General features: G+C 44.4%; 1 protein-coding gene across 1 annotated transcript; it reads left to right on the plus strand.

The window, feature by feature from the left end:
- The first annotated feature begins 587 nt into the window (after positions 1 to 587).
- On the plus strand, positions 588 to 17,897 carry tppp3 (tubulin polymerization-promoting protein family member 3). The gene is made up of 4 exons (XM_049595107.1): positions 588 to 4,037; positions 8,843 to 9,043; positions 13,785 to 13,938; positions 14,838 to 17,897. The coding sequence occupies exons 2-4, from the start codon at positions 8,856 to 8,858 to the stop codon at positions 15,030 to 15,032; spliced, it is 537 nt and encodes a 178-aa protein (XP_049451064.1). The 5' UTR covers positions 588 to 4,037; positions 8,843 to 8,855; the 3' UTR covers positions 15,033 to 17,897.
- The last annotated feature ends 3,008 nt before the right edge of the window (positions 17,898 to 20,905 follow it).

A 20,905-nucleotide genomic window follows, 5' to 3' on the forward strand; every position in this document is an offset into this window, starting at 1 on the left:
GCTCTAGTAAGTCCTTAAAAACTCTCCAGCTAATTCAGAATGCAGCAGCACGTGTACTAACAGGAACTAAGAAACAAGATCATATTTCTCCTGTTTTAGCTTCTCTGCACTGGCTCCCTGTAAAATCCAGAATTGAATTTAAAATCCTACTGTTAACTTATAAAGCTCTAAATGGTCAAGCTCCGTCATATCTTAGAGAGCTCATAGTGCCATATTATCCCACCAGAACACTGCGCTCTGAGAACGCAGGGTTACTCGTGGTCCCTAAAGTCTCCAAAAGTAGATCAGGAGCCAGAGCCTTCAGCTATCAGGCTCCTCTCCTGTGGAATCATCTTCCTGTTACGGTTCGGGAGGCAGACACCGTCTCCACATTTAAGACTAGACTTAAGACTTTCCTCTTTGATAAAGCTTATAGTTAGGGCTGGCTCAGGCTTGCCCTGTACCAGCCCCTAGTTAGGCTGACTTAGGCCTAGTCTGCCGGAGGACCCCCCTATAATACACCGGGCACCTTCTCTCTCTCTCTCTCTCTCTCTCTCTCGTATTCTATTACTGCATCTTGCTAACTCGGCCATTCTACATGTCACTAACTCGGCTTCTTCTCCGGAGCCTTTGTGCTCCACTGTCTCTCAGATTAACTCGTATTGCAGCGGTGCCTGGATAGTGTGACATGTGTGGTTGTGCTGCTGCCGTGGTCCTGCCAGATGCCTCCTGCTGCTGCTGTTATCATTAGTCATACTTAGTAGACGTGGGTGGTGACAGCTTCACACTGTCCCTGTCCTGATCCCAGGCTGTCTACGACCATCCCTGACCCTCTCTGACTGTGTGACGTAGGACCACCGTGTTAGAGCCACGCCAAAGATATCAACACGTTTCGTTACTGCTGGTCGTCTTCAGTCTGGGACAGACCAGAGTCACACTGTGGGTACTGCCCAGGCTTTAGACAGTGGAGACACCAAAACAACAAATGTGATTTTATGTAAGTCAGATCTGATCCATCTGTGGCGGCGGTTTGAAATGTGATTCTAGAAGTTTACAGAAGTTTTTTTCTTCATGTGACACGTTCATCAAATCTAAAGGGCTCAAAGCAGTGAGAAAAATCCAGGCTGCTGCTGTACTTCCTTTCTCACTGAACAAAAAACCTGCTAACATGACAGCTCTGCTGTAGTCATGGGTACTTATTAGTGCTGGCTCCTCTTGGCAGCAATGGAAACACAACACCTGGCTGGATGTGCTAATTTAACTTCCTAACCAGCGAGGTGCAACAACAGGTTATCACAAAATACCGTCTGTCTCCGTCCACGCAACACATGGATCCAGATGAGTCTGCACCCAGTCTGACAGACTGAATCAGTCAGAGATATAAAAGAAGTGACCTCTGTAACATTTCCTCAGGCCTCCATGCTGCTTTCGGCAGTTTACTCACCTGTTCTCAGGCCTGTCTCCTTTTTAAACAGGAATTGTGCAAATTTGCAGGAAAGCCCAATCAGTCTTTTTTCAGCATTGGCAGTATAAAAACAAAATCGGGGAGTGCAGTAAAATGCCGCCTACCTACTTTTGTTTATACAGAATGTGCCTTTTTCAGGGCAATGGGGGGCGTGAGCAAGTAACAAAACATGTAGCTCAGCGTGTGACGTAAACAGTGACGTGGGAGGGAAGCCGCGGCTGGTCAGTCCTTCGGTGATTCTCTTGTAAGTCGGCCCGTCCTTCACCGTCCCCGTCATCTGACGGTTAATGGCCTCTTCGTTTGCGAGGACAAGGAGGGCGCACAATTCCTTGTCTCCCCAGTTGCTCATCTTCACAGTGTCTGTCAGGTTTGTGTTTCCCTCTTGCTACTAGCTGCTCGCTAATTCCTGCTATCAGCTGTTTCCTGTTTATCCACCGCCAGTGGGTCGCACGTGCGGTGTCATCAACAAGTCTTCAACAGCCCCTCCCATTGTGGAAGGCTGCCTCGTCCTTTTTAAACCAAAAAGGTTCCCCCACTATGTCTACCCTACGAGGTGGAAAATTGGGCGCCTCGGGTCAAATCAGCAATCCGGCTCTGTGTGTCTAAACGCCTGCAGCTTGCGGGCAAATCGGCCCAACATTCGCCGAAAATCTGGCAGTGTAAAAGGGGCTAATGACATTGAATGTGACACACCAGGAAAAATAAAAATAGAAAGATGTCCCTGTCTGCTGTAGAGCTGCGCAGACGGCTCTGAACTACTGATGTTTTCCTGGCAGGTTTCCTCGTGTTTAAAAACCCACGTACACATGCTGGAGATGTGAAGCAAGGCGCTCGTCACAACAGTCATCAGGATGTTTAACAGCCTCCTCCATCACTGGGTCTGTCTGCTGTGATGGAGGAGTTCTGCCCCAAAGTCTGATGGCGCGACTGTTTGGAGGGTGAAGTGATGCACCTCCTTGTTGGACAGCTACAGAAGCTGAGATGACAGAGAGCTGCAGAAGTGACGGCTGGTTGTCACTTCTGCAGTTAGCTGACCTGGAAATCAGTGCTGACTTTCACACTGAGGACAAACACCACATATTGGTGGATTTTTCTGTGCAGTGTGAGACAAGCTGAAGACAGAATCATCACACAGTTTGTGTTCTTCAGGTTCAGTCAGAGCAGCAGCTTCATTTCTAACAATCGAGGCCTGAAACAGACGAACAGCAGCTGTCACTCAGAGGGCGGAGTCTATAACAGAGGTGAGAAGAGACTGAGCCGCATGAACAAACATGACTCACAGGCAGTCAGGAGGTGACCTGAAGACTGATTGGAGACATTAAAGGAAAACTCTGCTCACAAAAAGGATGTCTGTGTATCGGTTACTCACTCTGTGTACTGTGTGAAGTTAACTTAGTGTTTCTGTTGTGTCTCCACGGTGAACAGAGAATCCAAAAACAGGAGAACATTGTTGATGAATTGAATTTAACAGGATCCAAATTTAAGAACAGCAGAACTACATCAGAACATCAGTATTACAGACCGTCACACAGCTGGTCACACTCTCACTGGTCCAGTCAGACGATCAGGACTCACCAGCCAGAGAAACAGTGGTGATCAGCCGCAGTGGCAGGTAGATCAAGGAGTCCATCAGCCGCAGTGGCAGGTAGATCAAGGAGTCCATCAGCCACAGTGGCGGGTAGATCAAGGAGTCCATCAGCCACAGTGGCAGATAGATCAAGGACTCCATCAGCCACAGTGGCGGGTAGATCAAGGACTCCATCAGCCACAGTGACTGGTAGATCAAGGAGTCCATCAGCCACAGTGACAGGTAGATCAAGGAGTCCATCAGCCACAGTGACAGGTAGGTCAAGGAGTCCATCAGCCGCAGTGGCAGGTAGATCAAGGAGTCCATCAGCCACAGTGGCGGGCAGATAGATCAAGGAGTCCATCAGCCACAGTGACAGGTAGATCAAGGAGTCCATCAGCCACAGTGGCGGGTAGATCAAGGAGTCCATCAGCCACAGTGGCAGGTGGAGTTCATGTCCAACCCTGTCTCTGTAGTAGTTTCTTATGTCTCATTAGTTTTTTTGTTTGTTTATTTTTTGGTTTCTGTAGTTTGTCACTCGGGGCTCCTGGTGTTATTAAACCTGAAATCACTTATCGTGACATTAATTAAACTTAGTTATAAACTTCATTAAATGAAGGGCTTTTTGTATGTTTACTTTTCTTTAATCAGTTTGTTTGTATTTGCAGAATATGTAACTATTAATAACACTGAAATGAACCTATCTGACCTATGACCTTTGAGCTCTGACCTGCTGCTGTGGGAGCAGCCTGTGTGGACACTGTCCTGCTAGAGGACCAACACTCCTTCCCTCCTGTCCTACCTTCCTCTCCTCTCCTCTCCTCTCCTCTCCTCTCCTCTCCTCTCCTTCCTCCTTTTTATTACCCTCCCCTGATGTGGGACAGGATGTCGTCATGGTGACAGGGTAAACAGACGATAACAAGCCCTGAGCGCTGCAGAGCTCATTTGGATCCTGAGATCGCTGCTGAGGGCCAGAAGAGACAGAGGAGAGACCGAGGAGACAGACAGAGGACAGAGGACATACAGGTAAGACAGAGTGTGTGAGTCTGAATCTGAAGCAGAGTTTAAACAGGAAATAAAGTGAAGTGTGGAGGTTCAGCCTGAGTTACGGTCAGACAAATAATCAGCTGATGTTTGGAGACAAAAAATTTGTCAGCAAAAAACAGTCTGAAACAGGGACAAAAGACCAGAGGATGAAGACTGAGAGACAAATGAGACAGCTGCAGGTCAGAGGTCAGATCACCTCTGGACAGGTCGGTCTGCAGAGAGACGCTCATTCACCAGTTCAATAAATGGACTGATAGATTCATCTGCAGCTGGTTCACTGTTCTTCACACTGATCTGTAATAAACACTGTGCATGTTTAAATATGATGATGATGATGATGATGATGATGAAGACGAGCTCCTCCGCACCAATATAAAATGTTTTAAAATATTTAATGTACAGAAACACATTCATGTTCTGTGAGGTTATATTTGGATCAACAGTCAACCTCTTTGTTCGTGACTGTGCGTGTGCGTGTGCGTGTGCGTGTGTGTGTGTGTGTGAGTGTGCGTGTGCGCGTGTGTGTGTGTGAGTGTGCGAGTGTGCGTGTGTGTGTGTGTGCATACCAACACACACACTGACACACCCATACAGTACACACAGTCACTGAAACTACACACAGACTGCACACAGTAGAAATACAACCTGCAGATTCATTTTTATTCAAATTTAAAAAGTTCATCTTTCAGCTTTTAGAATCCAGAACAGTCAGATTCATATTCTCTGTTCATTCTGACAGATGTTCAGATTTAGTCCTAATGTTTATTAGTTTAAAAATTAAACTTAAAATTAAGTTTAAAATAAAAATTTTTCTCCTTGATAGTTTCAGTTCTGATGTTTCTGTTTTTTACTAATTGATGGATCATAAATCAGACTCAAGGTGTCAGGTTGTATAAGATAATGTGTGTGTCATGTTTCCAGCAGTGTGTGACAGGTTTAAGGGCTGATTCATGAGCACACACTTACTGATCATCATCTGAAAAGCTCAACATCTCTCTATTTATGCTCTCAACAAATAACTAATGTGAGCCAACTAGGATTTGTCCCCAGGTTCACTGTAAACTCTGACTTATCCATGTGACTGTTAAGAAGCAGAAACATAACTTGTTTCTTCATGTGCAACATGTTAGTCTGGAGGTTTAAACTGGTGTCCTCTCACAGAGTTGGTGATTCAAACTAAACTTTCATCTCTGTCACAGAAAACTGATCTGAGTTCAGACTGTTTACTTACAGCACAGCTACACTCACAGATAACTGAGCCTCCTACCTGCCTGTCAAACACCATCAACCCACAAACCTTCTCCAGTCCGGACTGAGTGGAGTCCTGCGGGGTGAAGCTGTGAAGGCTGCGAGCGGAGCTAGCTGCTAACTGCAACTAACAAACTCCACAAATCCATTCAGCAGCTCCACCATCCACAGTCAGACACACACGGCTGATTATTTACTGCTGAATTACAGCTCACAACTCGCACCAACCCAAACATCCTGGTGCAGACTATTTACTGGAGTTTACAGCCTGTGGCTCATCAGGCATCTGAAGATCATTACAAGCTGTCAGTGTCCGACAGTCCACCAACATTTACATCACATCTCGTCAGCGACAATAAAATGTAGACTTCATCTTAGCTTTTATTTTCAGCTCATCATCATCTTGTTTTTGTCGTGGAAAAAATTTCATCATGTTTTTGTTACTGAAATAAACGCAACATATTTAAACCTTCTATAAATCCACAGCTCAGGTCTGAAGGTCATTCAGAGCATTTAACTTCATTATTGCTGATTAAACGGGCGTGGTGTGTGTGTGTGTGTGTGTGTGTGTGTGTGTGTGTGTGTGTGTGTGTGTGGTCACGGGGACACCTGCTGAAACAGGAAAGAACAGAAGCTATTTGGAGTTCTTTGCCGGCGTTAATTTGTCCTGGTGGTTATCTGTATGTGAGCGGCAGAGATGGTGACAGGATGAAGTCTGCTTCAGTCTGTGGTTGATCTGGAGTTAAATTAATGATGTGATGAGGTCATCATGAACCAGCTGACATCATCAGACCAAATCAACACAAACCAGCAGCTGATCACTCATATTGATGATTCTGATTGTCACTGTCACAGTCACTGATGACATCATTGCTTAATGAGGTCGACTAAAACTGTCTCGACTGTCAGGAATCTGACAGCTGGGTGTAAACACACACACACACACACACACACACACACATGCACACGCACGCACGCACACTCATTGTAACACAAACAGGATCTGTCTTAACATCACTAACTTGAGCCCCGCCCACCACAGCTCATGCCCTCTCTGATTGGTTTGTTTGTCTGTCACATGTCAGCGAACAGAAACTCAGTAACCATGACAACCGCTGTGTATGGGATTGCATCAACGTGTGTAATCACACAAGTCTGAGAAGCCAGAATGAGGTCATGTCTCACACCCCGACACACACACACACACACACACACACACACACACACACACACACACACACACACATACACACACATACTGCTGTCCAACAGATGATCAGAATCTTTTCAACCTTTGCTGTAAATCAAGATGGCCACCTCTGTGTGGTTGTTTGTCCACCATGCTGAGACACCTGATCAGCTGATCAGTGTCTCCAGTGTCCACAGACATCTTGGAGACACGTAGCGTGGCCTGTCCTCCTGTGGCGTGGCCTGTCCTCCTGTGGCGTGGTCTGTCCTCCTATGGCGTGGTCTGTCCTCCTATGGCGTGGCCTATCCTCCTGTGGCGTGGCCTGTCCTCTTGTGGCGTGGTCTGTCCTCCTGTGGCATGGCCTGTCCTCTTGTGGCATGGTCTGTCCTCCTATGGCGTGGCCTGTCCTCTTGTGGCGTGGCCTGTCCTCCTATGGCGTGGCCTGTCCTCTTGTGGCGTGGCCTGTCCTCCTGTGGCGTGGCCTGTCCTCCTATGGCGTGGCCTGTCCTCCTGTGGCGTGGCCTGTCCTCTTGTGGCGTGGCCTGTCCTCCTATGGCAAGGCAAGTTTATTTGTAGAGCACAATTCGTACACAAAGTAATTCAAAGTGCTTTACAGAACAAGAAAATGCATTAAAATCACAATACAAAATAAAAACATAAATAATCATTATAAAATGAACTTTAAAAGAGAAGAGTGCAGATAAGATCCTTTCAGTCATATGCACAGTGAAACAGAGCTGTTTTGAGCCTAGATTTGAACATTGTCAGAGTAGAGGCCTGTCTCACATCTTCAGAAAGACTGTTCCAGATTTTAGCTGCATAAAACTGGAATCCTGATTCCCCATGTTTAGTCCTGACTCTGGGCACCAGCAGGAGGTGCGTGGCCTGTGGCGTGGCCTGTCCTCCTGTTGCGTGGCCTGTCCTCCTGTGGCGTGGCCTGTCCTCCTGTGGCGTGGCCTGTCCTCCTGTTGCGTGGACTGTCCTCCTGTTGCGTGGCCTGTCCTCCTGTGGCGTGGCCTGTCCTCCTGTGGCGTGGACTGAACAGCTATAGATCTTTCATCCTGACCTCTGTCCTTCTGTCCCACATCAGGACCATCTCTGTCCCCATCCTGCTCTGTGGATGACACCGTCAACATGGACCTACACAGGATCCTGTCTGTGACATCATCACCATCATCCCAGCTCTGCCACCTACGGGTGGATCACAGACTTCCTGTCTGACAGGAAGGTGCAGGTGGAAACCATCAGTACCAGGTCAGACCTCCAGAGACACCGCTCCACCTTTCAGACAGTCCCTCCTGATGTCCACTCGTCCTGCAGACAGAACTCATTTCCTCACAGACCAACGTCAGAGTTTCATCCAGCACAGACACAAACTATCTGAAACATAATGAAGGAGACAGATTTATGATCAAAGAGAAAAAAACCTGAAGATAGAAACTTTATTTGTTGTATGCACCAGGTGAGCAGCTCCACTGGACCGACTCAGGCACCATCTACCCTCCTCCCTCCTCCCTCCTCCCTGAACACAAACAGCTGCTCCTCCACCCACCGCTCTGTCCAGCTCCTGTCCTTCAGGGATGACACCGCCCTCACCAGACTCGTCTCGGGGGGATGACTCCGCCTATATCGGGTGGGGCTGACCATCTGATGACAAGAGACGGGCATGGACTTTAAGAAGAATGCAGCCCCGCCCACCTCCATCACACATCATCATGTCAGATCTGACTGCTCTGAGCTTTGCTTTATTTCAGCAGGTTTTTAGTTTGTTCTGTTTTGTCTCTCTCGTTCTAACCCTGTTTCCACGTCACATTATTTTATTGATCTTACTTGATTGTGCAGCACTGCGGTCACTCATTAGACATACATGTGATTTGATTTAACATGAGGACAGCTGAGTAGAGGACGTATTTCCTGTCGCAGCTGAAGTAGTTCAACCTGCTAAAGACAAAGATGGAGCACCTCTACACCTCCATCATGGTGTCCATGCTCTGTCTCCTGTCTCACAGCTCAGTGGTGTTGTGGAACAGCGATGAGACGCTCTGAGCTGAGCCAGTGAACGTCATTTCTCTTCTTCAGCAGATTTTCTACTGAAGCTTTTCTTTAAAAATAAAAAGAAGAATCTCTGTGGTCAGATTGATTCCATGAAATCTAAATGTTTGTGGCCACTATAGTTAGTTTCTGTTTTGGATCGTTTTCATCAGATGTTTCAAAAACAAGACGAGACTTCATCAGTTTCCTTTGAGGCGTTTTAGACATGTTGTTGTGTGAGCACTGCGTCAAGTCATGTCCTCCACACCACGTCATCATCTGTGTTCTTCTGTTTCTTGTTGATCTTGTTTCTCAGATATTTTCCCGTCATGGCAGAGAGTGCAGACATGGAGCAGCTCCTGACGTCTTTTAAGAAGTTTGCTGTCCACGGAGACATGAAGGCCACAGGGAAGGAGCTGAACGGGAAGAACTGGGCCAAACTCTGCAAAGACTGCAAGATCATCGACGGCAAGAACGTCACCGGCACCGACGTCGACATCGTCTTCTCCAAAGTCAAGTAAGTCTGAGGACCAGTGCCCAGAGTTAGATCTGTGGAGGTCTCAGGTCAATTTTATTTATAAAGCCCAATATCACAAATCACAATTTGCCTCACAGGGCTTTACAGCATACGACATCCCTCTGTCCTTATGACCCTCACAGCTGATCAGGAAAAACTCCCCAAAAAACCCTTTAACGGGGAAAAAAAACGGTAGAAACCTCAGGAAGAGCAACTGAGGAGGGATCCCTCTTCCAGGACGGACAGACGTGCAATAGATGTCGTACAGAACAGATCAGCATGATAAATTAACAGTAATCCACATGACACAATGAGAGAGAGAGAGAGAGAGAGAGAGATGCAGGTAATGACAGTAGCTTACAACAACATTGTTGTAAGCTACTGTCATTACTATCTGGCAGTATACATGTGTAACAATAGTCATATGTGTATAATAACAGTAGAAGTATGACTAATGACTAATGATGGCAGCAGCAGCAGGAGGCATCTGGCAGGACCACGGCAGCAGCACAACCACACACGTCACGCTGTCCAGGCACCGCTGTGATATTAGTTAATCTGAGAGACAGTGGAGCACAAAGGCTCCGGAGAAGAAGCCGAGTTAGTGACATCCAGAATGGCCGAGTTAGCAAGATGCAGTAATAGTATAAGAGAGAGAGAGAGAGAGAGAGAAGGAGAGAAGGGGCCCGGTGTATTATAGGGGGGTCCTCCGGCAGACTAGGCCTAAGTCAGCCTAACTAGGGGCTGGTACAGGGCAAGCCTGAGCCAGCCCTAACTATAAGCTTTATCAAAGAGGAAAGTCTTAAGTCTAGTCTTAAATGTGGAGACGGTGTCTGCCTCCCGGACCGTAACAGGAAGATGATTCCACAGGAGAGGAGCCTGATAGCTGAAGGCTCTGGCTCCTGATCTACTTTTAGAGACTTTAGGCACAACGAGTAACCCTGCTTTCTCAGAGCGCAGTGTTCTGGTGGGATAATATGGCACTATGAGCTCTCTAAGATATGACGCTTGACCATTTAGAGCTTTATAAGTTAACAGTAGGATTTTAAATTCAATTCTGGATTTTACAGGGAGCCAGTGCAGAGAAGCTAAAACAGGAGAAATATGATCTCGTTTCTTAGTTCCTGTTAGTACACGTGCTGCTGCATTCTGAATTAGCTGGAGAGTTTTTAAGGACTTACTAGAGCTACCCGATAATAGAGAGTTACAGTAATCCAGCCTTGAGGTAACAAAAGCGTGGATCAATTTTTCTGCATCTTTTCGGGTCAGGATAGGCCTAATTTTCACAATATTACGCAGATGAAAAAATGCAGTCTGTGAGGTTTGTTTTAAATGAGAATTAAAAGACAAATCTTGATCAAATATTACTCCGAGGTTTCTTACGGTAGTGCTAGAGGCCAGAGCAATGCCATCTAGAGAAACTATGTCATCAGATAAAGAGTCTCTGAGTTGTTTGGGGCCAAGAACAATAACTTCAGTTTTGTCTGAATTTAACATCAGGAAATTGGTGCTCATCCAGGTTTTTATGTCTTTAAGGCAGTTACAGAGTTCAGTTAATTGATTACTTTCTTCTGGCTTCATCGATAAATACAACTGAGTATCATCCGCATAACAATGGAAATTTATAGAGTGATTTTTAATGATGTTACCTAAAGGAAGCATATATAGAGTAAATAGGATTGGTCCGAGCACAGAACCTTGCGGAACTCCAAAACAAACTTTGGTACATGAGGATGATTCATTATGAACGTGAACAAATTGAAAACGATCAGATAAATAAGATTTAAACCAGCTTAGTGCAGAACCTTTTAGGCCAATTAAGTGATCCAGTCTCTGCAGTAGAATTTGATGGTCAATTGTGTCAAACGCCGCACTAAGATCTAATAAAACAAGTACAGACAAGTCCTTTGTCCGAAGCAATCAGAAGGTCATTTGTAATTTTAACTAGAGCTGTCTCAGTGCTATGATGCACTCTAAATCCTGACTGAAATTCCTCAAATAGATTATTATCCTGGAGAAAATCACACAGCTGGTCTGCGACTACTTTCTCAAGGATCTTTGACATAAAGGGAAGATTAGATATTGGTCTATAGTTGGCTAACACCTCTGGATCCAGGGTGGGCTTTTTTAGTAGAGGTTTAATTACAGCTACCTTAAAAGACTGTGGTACATAGCCTGTTAATAAGGATATATTGATCATATCTAATATATGAGTGTTAACTAAAGGAAAGACCTCCTTAAGTAGCCTAGTTGGGATGGGGTCTAAGAGACACGTTGATGATTTAGATGAAGAAAGTCAATTCTTGAAGAGAAATTGGGGAGAAGCAATCTAAATATATATTAGGTCTTACAGCTGTGTTTGAGGTTAGATAGGTACTATCTGAGGACAGGAGGTCATGAATTTTGCCTCTAATAGTTAGAATTTTGTCATTAAAAAAGCTCATAAAATCATTACTGCTAAGGGCTAAAGGAATACAAGGCTCAATAGAGCTGTGACTCTCAGTCAGCCTGGCTACAGTGCTGAAAAGAAACCTGGGGTTGTTCTTATTGTCTTCTATTAGAGCTGAGTAATAGTTTGCTCTGGCATTGCGGAGGCCCCTCTTATAAGTTTTGAGACTGTCTGTCCAGATTAAACGAGATTCTTCCAGTTTGGTTAATCGCCAATTCCTTTCAAATTTTCGCGATATTTGTTTTAACTTACGGGTTTGAGAGTTATACCAAGGAGCGAACTTTCTTTGCTTTTTTAACTTCTTTTTAAGAGGAGCTACAGAGTCAAGTGTTGTTCGCAGCGAGCCTACAGCGCTATCAACAAGATGATCAAAGTCGGTATGGGAAACCTCTGTTACTGAGGGACTTGGTATTGAATTTAACGACGGAGTAATCTTTTCCTTAAATTTTGCGACAGCACTATCTGATAAACATCTAGTATAGTAACTGTTGCTGAGTGGCGTGTGATCGAGTAAAAAGAAATCAAAAGTAATCAGATAATGATCCGATAGCGAGGGATTCTGTGGAAAGACTTTTAGATTATGAATTTCAATTCCATACGTCAGAACTAGATCGAGGGTATGGTTAAAACAGTGAGTGGGTTCATGTACACCCTGACTGAAGCCAATGGAGTCTAATAATGAGATAAACGCGGTAGCCAGGGAGTCATTATCAACGTCGACATGAATGTTAAAATCGCCTACAATAATAACTTTATCTGATTTAAGAACTAAACTGGATAAAAACTCTGAGAATTCAGATAAAAATTCAGAATACGGGCCAGGAGCACGGTACACTATAACAAATAAAAGTGGCTGCGAGGTTTTCCAGGTCGGATGTAAAAGACTAAGAACGAGGCTTTCAAATGAATTATAATCTAGTTTAGGTTTAGGGCTGATTAACAGACTAGAGTTAAAAATGGCTGCAACTCCCCCTCCTCGGCCGCTGCCTCGAGGAATGTGGGTATTATTATGACTGGGAGGAGTGGATTCATTTAGACTAACATATTCATCTGGACACAGCCAGGTTTCGGTGAGACTGAGTAAATCAATATGATTATCTGATATTAATTCGTTTACTAACACTGCTTTAGACGATAGAGACCTGATATTTAACAGTCCGCATTTAATTCTCCTGTTTTGTCTTTCTGTCACAGAAGAGGTTTTAATTTTTATGAGGTTGTTATGCACAACTCCTCTTTGTTTAATTTTAGATTTAAATAATTTAGGCGGTCGGGGGACAGACACTGTTTGTATAAAACTATGAAAACTATGGCTGGGTAACTGAACTAGAAGCTCAGAGAGGCGTATAGGACTGCGACTCTGAGTCCTGGTCTCAACTCTGGGTTGTCAGGGATTTAAATTACTAATAAAGTTTGCCAGGTTCCTAGAAATGAGAGCAGCTCCATCCAAAGTGGGATGAATGCCGTCTCTCCTAATAAGACCAGGTTTTCCCCAGAAAGTTTGCCAATTATTCAATCAATCAATCAATTTTATTTATAAAGCCCAATATCACAAATCACAATTTGCCTCACAGGGCTTTACAGCATACGGCATCCCTCTGTCCTTATGACCCTCACAGCTGATCAGGAAAAACTCCCCAAAAAAACCCTTTAACGGGGAAAAAAAATGGTAGAAACCTCAGGAAGAGCAACTGAGGAGGGATCCCTCTTCCAGGACGGACAGACGTGCAATAGATGTCGTACAGAACAGATCAACATGATAAATTAACAGTAATCCATATGACACAGAGAGAGAGAGAGAGAGAGAGAGAGAGAGAGAGAGAGAGAGAGATGCAGGTAATGACAGTAGCTTACAACAACATTATTGAAAGTAATAATATTATAGTTATAGTTCTGGTTACTGCGGTACAATATGTTGAAAGTATGTATTAATACCTGGCAGTATACATGTGTGACAATAATCATATGTGTATAATAACAGAAGAAGTATGACTAATGACTAATGATTAATGATGGCAGCAGCAGCAGGAGGCATCTGGCAGGACCACGGCAGCAGCACAACCACACACGTATTAACGAAACCCACATTGTTTGCTTACACTTTAGAGTTCTTGAGCCAACAAAAGATTTATATGAAAAAAATTTAAGTAAAATTGAAACTGATTGATGATAAATTTCTAAAATGATTTCTGGTAGAAATAATCCACAGACAAGCCATCTGTCCTCAGCTGTGTCTCACAGTGTGAAGTTCACAGTAACTCCAGTTTGGTGTCTTTGTGTCTGTGTGTGAAGACAGAAGACGTCTCGGGTCATCACCTACGAGGAGTTTCAGAGAGCTCTGGAGGAGCTGGCCCCAAAAAGGTTCAAAGGTCAAAGTACAGAGAAGGCACGGGACTCCATCTTCAAACTTGTGGAGGGCAAAGAGCCCACCAACGTCGGCGTGACGGTGAGACGACACTGACACATCTTTTCTTGGTCATGTGACCATCAGGCAAACTGTTTATAATCTGTTTAACTTCAGTCTAAAGTGTGAAGAGTGTTTTTGCATTAAAGACAAACTGATAAAGTTCACTGACATAAAACTGGAGAGTTTACGACCCGTCCTCCCTCCTGAGCTGCAGACGCCCTGATGCGACTCTTTATAATCAGTTTATCAGTTTAATGTTGAACTCATGTCTCTGAATCTGCTCTGTAAACCCTCCTGTGGGCGGAGCGGAGCGCGGCGCATTAAGGACTATCATCTATATCAAAACAGACGTGAAAGAGATGTTAGAGAGGACATGCCCCCACGCCCCTGCCCTCCAGGGGGGGAGGGGGTTAAACTGTGAAGTTTGAGAGAGACAGACTGAGATGAAAGACGAGACATTCGAGTGTCTGCTGGTGAAACGTGCTGAAACATGAAGTGTAGTTTTTGTCTTTAATGTCGGGCACAAACAGCTGTGACATCACCGCTGGCTCTTCATGTTTCATGGTTGAGCTGCAGGAAACAAGTCGAGAGCTGCTGCTGAGACACCGACACGCCTCTGACTCCGCTCTGATGTCTCCCATCATCAGACACTTTCATTACTGCCATGATGAAGTCATCAGAGTCTGAGCCAACATCACGCTCAGTTCATTAAACTCTCCTCAGTCAAGAGCCACACAGCGTCCAATCAGCACTGAGCCACACAGCAACTTGTCTAAAATACCTCAGCCAGGGTTCTTACAGGACCTGAAACATATGAACACGTCTCCCATGTTCTCAGTGAGAGATCTTAGAGTGTCAGACAGCAGCATGTTCTCACCTGCAGGGGGCAGTGTGGAGCTTTGAGCTGATTTATTTCCTGTCCTCTGTGTTTCCATCAGAAAGTGGCGAAGGCGGGGGCCGTGGACCGCTTGACCGATGCATCCCGTTACACTGGGTCACACAAGGAGCGCTTCGACGAGAGCGGCAGGGGCAAAGGTCGAGAGGGCCGCGAGGAGATCGTTGAGAACACAGGCTACGTGGGAGCGTACAAGAACGCCGGGACCTATGACAGCAAGATAAAGGCCGAGAAATAACGAGGCAGCGCCGCTTCATGCGAGCTGACAGGAAGTTTAGCTCCTCGACAGCACTTAGTGTGGACCAAACCTTGAACTCTGACCCCTCTGTGTGAGTGTGATGAACTGTTTTCAGATCAGAACCACAGAGTCTGAGACACAAAGGATGTTTGTAAGTAATGAAACCTGACCAGCTGTCAGCAGCCCCGCCCCCTCTCTCAGACTCATCATTATGTTCCACCCTTGGACTGTAAGGTCCATGTCCCACCATCTCTTTATTAGTCCATGGCTGTAGCTTCATTCAGACTGGACTGGTCTGTTGCGGAGGTGACTTGAGCTAATGATGCTAACACCAACATACAGGCCTTACTGGGAACCAGTGTGACAGAAATGATGTCATGTGATGTGATGTCAGCTGCAGGGAGGGGCTGCTGTTGTCTTCAGAGACATGTCTCTATTAGTGTCTCTGTTCCCAGTGAGCTGAACGATGAGTGAACAGCTCCTGTTAGCATCGTCCTCACGGACGGTCAGGTAACCATGCAGATCAACTGCACATGCTCAGTTACAGAATATGATCTGTGGTTCCACACTGCGGCCCAGGTGGTGGTGGCGTCTGCACCTCGGGATGGTTTTACAAGAAGAAGAAGAAGAAAACAAAGCAGATGCTTGTTCTGAAGACAGATTGTGTCAGGAGACGTTTATGTCATCTGTCTTCACACAAATGTTTTTCAGCCAAAACCATCAAACTCAGGAGTTCTTTTGTTGTGAGGTCACCATTTTCTTTTCTTCTTCTTCTTGGTTTTTCTGGTGGTTGACAAACTGGTATGGAGCATTACTGCCACCATCTGGACCGGAGTGTGGATCAGGGAGAGTGCACACATGGGACCAAGCAGCAACCTCTGAGGCTGAAACATGAATCCAACCCTGCAGTTCCTCTGATGACCACTAGAGTGCGTCCCCACAGAGCTCTATGTTCACATGTAGAAATCAACATGTTTACAGCCTGTCTGGTCTCTGGAGATCATTTCAACCTTTTATAGAACTCACCTGTTTACACTTTATTAAAGTCACACATCATTGAGGGGGTGGGGCCTCTTTGAGGGACAAGCTGTCTGATGATAGATCCACCCCTCACTCCTCCACAGCTCCGCCCTCTGGCCCAAATATGGTCACTTCTGGCTCCAAAAAACCAAGATGGTGAAGCTGAGATGCTGAACTCAAAGCTTCAAAACAGAAATTCACAAACTGCTAGGTGACATCACGGTTGTTAGGTCCATTATTTTTACAGTCTGTGCGTGGCAGACCAGACTGACTCAAACCTTAGTTGTTGTGTGATGGAACCTCGTGTGTCGAGCGCCACAGGGACGTTTAACACAGACGTGATGTCGGAGCCTGACGTCCCACTGAATGATGTCAGTATGTGTTTTAACACCTCCTCGCACACGTCTGATCGGGCACAGCAGCTCAGTCAGCGCCTCCTGCTTCAGACTGTGACACGTTACCAACCCCTCAGCGTCAGCTTTACAGGCACATGGCGTCTTTTAAAATTACCCTCACAGAAAACAAATGAATCAGGAACAATAAAACCAGCATGCTGTGAGTCACCACACTTTGTAAAGTTCTCATATACATAACCTAAAGTAAGTAGATTTTTACACGGGACACAGACCTCCGTCTCCTGGGTCAAAGTCCTGTGTTTGTTCAATACATTCGTCCACCCTGACTTCGTCCCTACACAGACTCTGTCACTCTTCATACTACGTCAGCTGATGTCCACCTCTGATTGGATCATCATTACATCACCACTGCAGCCATGCAGAGCATCACAGTTTGAAGTTCCAACTGGAGAGGGAAGTTTTTCAGTCTGATTAACCTCCTGCAGAGTCTCAGCTCTCTGGCTCCCCCCTGTGGAGATGTTAGTCTCTGTCCTGCTGAATATCTCTACAGCCCAGTTCAGACTGAAGATCTGTGATGATGAGTTTTACTAATAAAACCAGACAACAGCAATTTGACCAGATGACATCATCAGCCGGCTTGAGTCATGCTCAGATTGGACAGTTCACACCGCTGACACTTTTCTCTGTGATGTTCTGAAACAGTTTTGTCTTGTCATGGATCTTTGGTCTCAACTGGGCTTCACACACCATAATATCCTGTCATGTCACCATGGTTACAGGTTTCATTCCCACCTCCTGTTACGTTGGTCCAGTCTGAATGAAGCTTCTGTCTCTGTTAACCCTTTACAGTCATGGACTTCATCTGAAAGATTAAAGGGCAGAAATATAATAACTCTGTTTCCTTTAATAAGCTGAAAATCAGAACTGATGTGGTCTTGTTACCTTAGAATGAGATGTTTATATTTACACAGGGAGCAGGTCCTCGTGTTGTACTACCATGTTTCTACGGGAGCCCAGAGTGGACAAACCCAACACTGACTCTAGACAGAGACATTCAGGTAGTTCTCAGTGGAGACGTGTCAGCTCCAGATTAACAGCTCTGCAGACGATGACAAAGTCCTTCAGTAACACACCAAAGTAAATACTCTGTTACTCTATTAACAGTAAAAGTACCAAAGTATCAATGTCATAATACACTTAAAGTACCAACAGTAAGAGTATCATTCTGCAGAATAATATATGTGACTGTGTTATAATACTGTAAAACTTCTATTAATAGTCCAGCTCATCCAACCAACCTCATCACATGTCCACATTTGGTCATGGACGTTCCACGTCCACATATGGTGTGTGTTACGTGTTACATCCTTTGTCTGTTTTCAAAGTACACTTCTGTGTTGACAGGAAATGTACAGTTTGCATACAGTCTCTTTCAAAATAAAAGCACTGTGTCAGTGTTATTCAAAAGGAATAAATGAAATGCAATGAGTACAACACCACCAACTGATGTTTTTTCCTTCAACAACACACAGACGTGGTTAAGTTTAGCCAACACACACACACATGGATACATTTAGCCAACACACACACACGTGGTTACGTTTAGCCAACACACACACGTGGATACATTTAGCCAACACACACGGTTAAGTTTAGCCAACACACACACGTGGTTACATTTAGCCAACACACACACGTGGTTACGTTTAGCCAACACACACACACATGGATACATTTAGCCAACACACACGTGGTTAAGTTTAGCCAACACACACACGTGGTTACATTTAGCCAACACACACACGTGGTTACGTTTAGCCACCACACACACGTGGTTACCTTTAGCCAACACAAACGCGTGGTTACGTTTAGCCAACACACACACGTGTGGTTACGTTTAGCCAACACAAACGCGTGGTTACGTTTAGCCAACACACACGTGGTTACGTTTAGCCAACACACATGTGGTTACGTTTAGCCAACACACACACGTGGTTACGTTTAGCCAACACACACACACACACACATGTGGTTACGTTTAGCCAACACACACACGTGGTTACGTTTAGCCAACACACACGTGGTTACGTTTAGCCAACACACACACACACATGTGGTTACGTTTAGCCAACACACACACGTGGTTACGTTTAGCCAACACACACGTGGTTACGTTTAGCCAACACACATGTGGTTACGTTTAGCCAACACACACACGTGGTCACGTTTAGCCAACACACACACATGTGGTTACGTTTAGCCGACACACACACGTGGTTACGTGTAGCCAACACACACACACGTGGTTACGTGTAGCCGACACACACACGTGGTTACGTGTAGCCGACACACACACGTGGTTACGTTTAGCCGACACACACGTGGTTACGTTTAGGGAACACACACACACGTGGTTATGTTTAGCCGACACACACGTGGTTATGTTTAGCCAACACACACACGTGGTTATGTTTAGCCAACACACACACGTGGTTACGTTTAGGGAACACACACACACGTGGTTATGTTTAGCAAACACACACACATGGTTACATTTAGCCAGCACATACATGTGGTTACATTTAGCCGACACACACACGTGGTTATGTTTAGCCAACACACACACACGTGGTTACGTTTAGCCAACACACACACATGGTTGGGTTTAGGAAATAATAATATTAATAATAATAAACTTTATTTATAGAGCACCTTTCATGCACGAATGCAGCCCAACGTGCTTGAACAAAGCAATATCAGAAAAAACAAAACAACAACAGTTAAAAACAACACATCAATTTAAACAACATCAACAAAACAAAAACAATAACAGTGATAAAAATCAAATCATATCAACCCGTATTAAAAGCCAAATTAAAAAGATAGGTTTTCAATTTCTTTTTAAAAATAGTTAAGGAGTCTGCCATTGTCAGATCTAAAGGGAGAGTGTTCCATAGTTTAGGGCCATGAAAACAAAAAGCAGCTTCACCAGTTCTCTTGTGGGACACCTTGGGAACAACTAAAAGACAATGGAGAATCTGAGAGTTCTTGTTGGGGCATAAGAAGAAAGGCAATCGCTGATATAAGATGGTGCTAAATTATTTAAGGCCTTATAAGTGAGTAACAGAACTTTAAAATCAATCCTAAAAGAAACAGGCAGTCAGTGCAATGATGCAAGCTGAGGACTAATGTGATCTCTTTTTTTTGTATTTGTTAAAATCCTGGCTGCAGCATTCTGAATAACTTGTAGTTTCTTCAGTGACTTTCTAGGGAGACCAGTAAAAAGGGAATTGCTGTAGTCCAAACGGCTAGTGATAAAAGCATGTACAAGTATTTTAGCATCACCTGAGTTAAAAAAGGTCTAATTTTGGCAATGAAATTAAGATCAGAGTCTAAAATCACTCTTAGGCTTGTCAGACTGCCAAACTTTGACTGAAGTTTCTGTCTTTCTTCTAGTGGACTAACAAGTAAAATGTCTGTTTTCTGCTTGTTTAGCTTTAAAAAATGTTTTTTCATCCAGGTGTTAATATCTGTAAGACGGGAAAAAAGACTGTTTAACGCACTAGATTCTCCTGATGAAACAGAGATATATAATTGCATATCATCTGCATAACAATGGTAATGTACATTATGAAGACTAATTATTTTACCTAGACGAAGCATATATAAAGAAAAGAGGATCAGACCAAGGATGCTCCCCTGAGGTGCACCATACTCAACATCAAATGTCTGTGATACAGAATCACCTAGGCTAACAAAGAATTTCCTGCCAGACAAGTAAGAACGAAACCAGTCAAGCACAGTACCAGAAAGACCCATCCATTTCTCAAGTCGATAAATTAATATGGAATGATCAACGGTATCAAACGCAGTACTTAAGTCAAGTAAAAAGAGGACAGCAACGTTATTTGAGTCAGCTGCGATTCTGAGGTCATTAACTACTTTAAATAAGGCAGTTTCTGTACTGCGGTTACTGCGATAGCCAGATTGAAATTCATCCAATAAATTATTAGTGTTAAGATGATTAAATAGTTGATTAAAAACAATTTTCTCTAACAGTTTACCGATAAAAGGGAGATTTGAAATAGACCTGTAATTGGCTAAGTCACTAGCGTCGAGATCAGGTTTCTTGAGCAAAGGATTCACCATGGCTGTTTCAAAAGCAGCAGGGAAAATACCAGACTGTAGAGAAGTGTTGACGATTCTGGTAGTGTCATTAGAAAGGCACAAGAGACTGGATTTAAAAAGTTTAGTTGGAATAGGGTCTAGTGAGCATGTGGATGACTTCATTTTGGTTATATTGGCACTAATTTCACTATGTGTGACTAAATTAAAAGATGTCATAGATGGAGGCTCGCTAACAGGTAGATCGCAGATGGTTGTTGAATCTGTGACTAAAATACTGGACCTAATGGTATCAATTTTTCCTTTAAAAAAGAGTGCAAATTCTTGACATTTACTTTCTGAGTTTTGATCATTTAAGCAAGGCATTGGTGT

Source organism: Epinephelus fuscoguttatus, linkage group LG2 (assembly GCF_011397635.1).
Source record: "Epinephelus fuscoguttatus linkage group LG2, E.fuscoguttatus.final_Chr_v1".
Lineage (NCBI taxonomy): Eukaryota > Metazoa > Chordata > Actinopteri > Perciformes > Serranidae > Epinephelus > Epinephelus fuscoguttatus.

What these genes read in the sequence shown, in the direction of transcription:
- tppp3 (XM_049595107.1), top strand. Translation starts at nt 8,856, where the DNA reads ATGGCAGAGAGTGCAGACATGGAGCAGCTCCTGACGTCTTTTAAGAAG. An exon ending in ATCGTCTTCTCCAAAGTCAA is followed by an intron (nt 9,044 to 13,784) that starts GTAAGTCTGAGG and finishes CTGTGTGTGAAG; the next exon opens with ACAGAAGACGTCTCGGGTCA. An exon ending in CCACCAACGTCGGCGTGACG is followed by an intron (nt 13,939 to 14,837) that starts GTGAGACGACAC and finishes TGTTTCCATCAG; the next exon opens with AAAGTGGCGAAGGCGGGGGC.